The sequence below is a fragment of the Saccostrea cucullata genome, unplaced genomic scaffold (assembly GCF_032062105.1).
Source record: "Saccostrea cucullata isolate Sc308-1 unplaced genomic scaffold, CSIRO_AGI_Scuc_v1 ctg10122, whole genome shotgun sequence".
NCBI classification, from domain to species: domain Eukaryota; kingdom Metazoa; phylum Mollusca; class Bivalvia; order Ostreida; family Ostreidae; genus Saccostrea; species Saccostrea cuccullata.
In genome coordinates this window covers 12,935-17,359 of record NW_026923142.1, presented here as the reverse complement: position 1 = coordinate 17,359, position 4,425 = coordinate 12,935, and the positions used below count along the sequence as shown (strand labels likewise).

Genomic DNA, 4,425 nt, shown 5'->3' with positions numbered 1-4,425 from the left:
ATATTTGATAACAATATTGGAAAACATATTCGAAATAATAGTTTTGATTTAATTCAAAAGTTTTACTATGTCTTTCTTTATCCTTTCAGTATATTTATGAACTTAACACGATATTTGAAGCATAACATATAAGTTTTGAACTGAGTAATTGTGTTTTTTCCCTGAAGTCAGAAAGTGTCAGTAACATTTCTTTATCTTATGTCGTGTAATTTGTCTAATCTTGAGACGTACCAAAAAGGAAATAAACAAAACTCAATTAATATCTATTATATTTCTTTATTCAAAGATATACCGGGTACTTTGTACATAAATTTAAAAAAAAATTGTTCGTTATTATATAACTTTCTGATGAAGATATCGGTTAGAAAATTTGGAATCAGTTAGTCGTAAGAATCAATTCAAAACTATAATATTCATCAGTTGTTGTTTTCCAAAATTCAGTTAAAACTTTATTTATAGATAATATGGCTGTTTGGATATGAGATCAGGGGAGAGGGGTATTGATCAGTTTGCAAAGTGTGTGTTAACTGTTTTAACTGATGTTACTGCCGAGTCTATTCTTTTTCGATTGCCATTCTTAATTTCTTTATTTTAAGTGCCGCTTATTTTCCTGGTCTATATTGTCCATTACAGGAACGGGTGTCCCAGTCACATCCGTACTTTGATTTTGTGCAGGCATTTTGAGTGTACCAACAATTTCTATTAGATCTTATGATACACTGGTTATTTGACTGGGCTGGACACTCACTTCCACTGAATACGCAGTCAACAATCTGAAAAATATTAATTCATTATTATCATTAAATGTTAGCAATCAATCTTTTAAGTATGTAGGCATATCATAGCCATTTTAAATTTCATTTAAAACATTATCAATGCTTGCAGTATCTATTACCGATTAATCTCATTATTCCCCTACTGTCATCTTTTTGTTACGTTGTTTCATGTAAAATAAATCTCATTTGTTGTTGGGAGAGTAACTGTAATTTTAAACAAAGTCCCTGGTGACTGAAACCTTTTTTTCTTTTTTAAAGATGAAATTTCCATGTTTTAAATTGTGGGACAAATAATGTTGATCACTTTTAGTTAGAACTTCACTTAGAAGTATTACACTTTTAATTACTGTTCAATATACAGGTTTTTGTCAAATATTTTTCTTCGCAAATTATTTAAAATGAGAGTAAAAATAAGACGTTACTTTGATCAGAAAACAGCTAATTAAAAATAAATAAATAAATAAAAATTCCTCTCTGAAAGAAGAAATCTAAACCCAAAAAAATTATTACTTACCTTGCAGCCACAGTTTCTTTTGTATATTCCGCGTTCAAAAGCTTTTCGTTGATATTTTGATAGAGATTTATAACGATGAGTGAAAGCACATAAATTTGTAGTCCAAACACCTCTTCGTATGCCACCTAAAAAGAAAGACAAACGTAAACTTTCCATCGTCAACTTCCCTTACTAACTCAACATTATACGAGGTAAATTATCGACAAAAAAGTTGATGAAACAAGAATAGCAGCAGTTTCATTTAAAGTCATCATTTCGTAAGTAATTTGGTCGATACAATTACATTGTCAGCAAATAGAATTTATCATTAAGTCAAATGCTTGCTGTGGTTTTTTCATACTTATTGGTATTCCATTATTTACACATTGAATTGACGACGAATTTTCCCGTTTGTTCCCGATCATGACAAGGAGCACACGTCGGGTGTGACCGGTCGGCAGGGGATGGTCAATTCTCCTTGGCACCTGATCCAACCTCTGATGTTTTGGAGGTCTGTGTTTGCTATGCTCCCACTTTGAATTGTTTATTGACTTTTGATCTTGAATGCTTGTCGTTATCTCCATATTTTTCATAGATCAATAAAAACATTTAGCCATATGATGCTGTCTGTACTCTAAAAACCTCCTCTAATGCCTCACAAAAAGATAGTTTTATGAATACTGTTTAGAACACATTAAAGGTGCATAGACACAGATTTAAGTTATTTTATGTATAATATCACGACTTATATATTGTAATAGCTTTTCACACGAAAATATGTTAAAAATCTTATTTCATCTAAAAGTTATTGAAACTTCAAATTTTTAGATGGGTTTGATTGACACGTCCTTGCACTTTCAGTTTTAATTTTATTTTTAATATTGTGTATTACTGAAAAATATTGAAAATATATTTCAGAAAATTCAGATTAAAATGTTCGTAAGCAAAACAAACGCAAAGTATATTGACAGTCCGTGCAATTAAGGTGATCAGACTTTAACAATTGAACACACCTGGTGAATCGTAAACATTAACAATAACAGCTCGTGCCCTGTTTACAAAAACTGTGTACGGGTGTGTTCAATTTGCTAAACTCTGTACATAACGCTAAGCGAGGATTGACGATACCTGTAAAGGGGTTTTGCTTTCGGACATTTCTATTCTGAATATAATTATTTTTCTGTATTGAAGTTTTAATATTTAAAAAAAGACAAGAAGAGAAAAAAGTTTATTTTTTCATAGTGTCTAATGCTATTTTTTTTTCTTGAAATTGTGGCAATAAATAAAATAAAATTAAATAATGCAGTAATGTAAATTTTCTATTTAAAAATACAAATCGTGTGATCAACAATTTATTTAGAAGGTTTCCTTATATACTTAATCGAATTTAATTAAAACAATATAAATTTGTTTTGATAACAGTACTAATATCAGTATATTTTCTATCTTGAATTTACATGCATGTTGAAATAATAGATAAAACAAACACACAAACAATACGTTGTATTTCCATTAGTGAACTCTTCAGAATTAGAGGTGTGTTTGGTCGTTTGACTGGGACAGCATGACATTGCGGATAATACAAAACATGCTAGTCTCAATCCAATTTTAAATGTTAAGTGCATTTGTCATTCTAACTAATGAATAGAATAACTAAAAGAAGTGTGTAAAAGAGCGAAAACCCCAGCTTTATCGTCCATTAATAAAAATACGACAATTTTCCGAGGTGTGTGTATTGACTTTAAATGTACCATTACGATAAATAGATACATACGAACACCAACACACCAATAGATGTAAATTAATATCCTTGTCATCTCTACTCTTGATTTAAATAAAGTCCACAACAATAAAATATTTCATGTGCATTTTATTAAGATTTGTTCATCGTCATTCAACATGTTGTTTACATGTTTATATTACGTTTGTCCCAGAAATCCCGCAAGATTTGTACATTCTCCGACTTTTTCACAAAAGAGCGCACTAAGAACTATAACTTTTCAATAGTGGAAATAGAACGTATTGAGAACATTCTGTGGGACTATATTATTTAAAAAAAAACTACCTGCAATGATGTAAGTCTTATTCAATTCAAAGTAAGAACCACAAGCAGCACTGTTAGAGGCTGTGTATATCGATCTTCTTCCCAGGTTTGGGCCGTAACCGTTCTGTGGAAGTAAAAATCATTATTATAAAATGCTGAAAATCAATCTTTATCAGGTAATTTTTTTGTAAATACACTTAAAATTAGATTTAAGACAGGCACAAAAGTAGAAAAACAGTTTAAAAAGTACTTTGTAATCCTCAAGAATATTGACTTCATATTTCACTTCTTGTCCAAATTCGTTGTTACCCAGTTTTCTAGCCAAGACTTTTGCCTTGACAACTATAAAAAGGAGAGGAAAAATGCAAGAAATTAAAAGCACAAAATTTAACTATTAAATTTATTTGTATAAAATTATTTGCACAGTAGTTATTGTGATAACTATGAATTTTAAATGTAACAAAACTCATAAAATTTAAATATATAGATACACCATATAAAAATTTGATGTAAAAGCTTGTACAAAATTAATTAAAAATTAAAAGGCAATTATGGTAAGAGTATAGAACACTTGTCTTACCAAAGCCAGCGTTACAGAACTGTACTTGAGGATGCTGAGGCAAACAAGTACATGCCATGGAATAGGTAAAACAGGCAACAAATATCAGAGATAAAACGATAGTATGCATGATCGTGTCTCGTGAAATACTGAGATTTCTAAGTTCTTGTGAATATATATACGACTTTAACGCGAATTTTCAAAAAACCACAGTCATAAAAAATAAAAAATTTAAAAAATCTTACATCTTAATAGAATTAACAAATTGCGCAAAAAAGAATTTCGTAAAAAGGAAAATTCCACTAAGTAATTGACAATTTATTAAAATATTCAGTTTGTTTACATGAATTCGTGAACTCAGCATATGGGATTTTAAAGTATTCAGATAGGGGAATCTATAAAGTTTCATTTTTCCCCTAAAAAAAATTAAACATTGCATTACATCTAGAAAAAAAAAACAATTTTGCAAGGTTTCAATTTTCTTAAATTTATTCAGAGTTAGGAACTCTTATTAATATAATTGTCATAATAAAAACACAATAGATTTGTTTTT

The 4,425-nt window shown here is 29.5% G+C and overlaps 1 protein-coding gene across 1 annotated transcript; it reads right to left on the bottom strand.

The window, feature by feature from the left end:
- Positions 1 to 361: 361 nt before the first annotated feature.
- LOC134263272 (metalloproteinase inhibitor 3-like) lies at positions 362 to 4,010 on the bottom strand. The gene is made up of 5 exons (XM_062745596.1): positions 3,894 to 4,010; positions 3,564 to 3,655; positions 3,335 to 3,437; positions 1,291 to 1,415; positions 362 to 773 (listed from the first exon to the last, which is right to left on the bottom strand). Exons 1-5 carry the CDS (start codon positions 4,000 to 4,002, stop codon positions 603 to 605), a joined length of 600 nt encoding a protein of 199 aa, XP_062601580.1. The 5' UTR covers positions 4,003 to 4,010; the 3' UTR covers positions 362 to 602.
- Between the last annotated feature and the right edge of the window lie 415 nt (positions 4,011 to 4,425).

What these genes read in the sequence shown, in the direction of transcription:
- LOC134263272 (XM_062745596.1), bottom strand. Translation starts at nt 4,002, where the DNA reads ATGCATACTATCGTTTTATCTCTGATATTTGTTGCCTGTTTTACCTAT. An exon ending in ATATTCTTGAGGATTACAAA is followed by an intron (nt 3,438 to 3,563) that starts GTACTTTTTAAA and finishes TTACTTCCACAG; the next exon opens with AACGGTTACGGCCCAAACCT. An exon ending in TAAGACTTACATCATTGCAG is followed by an intron (nt 1,416 to 3,334) that starts GTAGTTTTTTTT and finishes CTTTCTTTTTAG; the next exon opens with GTGGCATACGAAGAGGTGTT.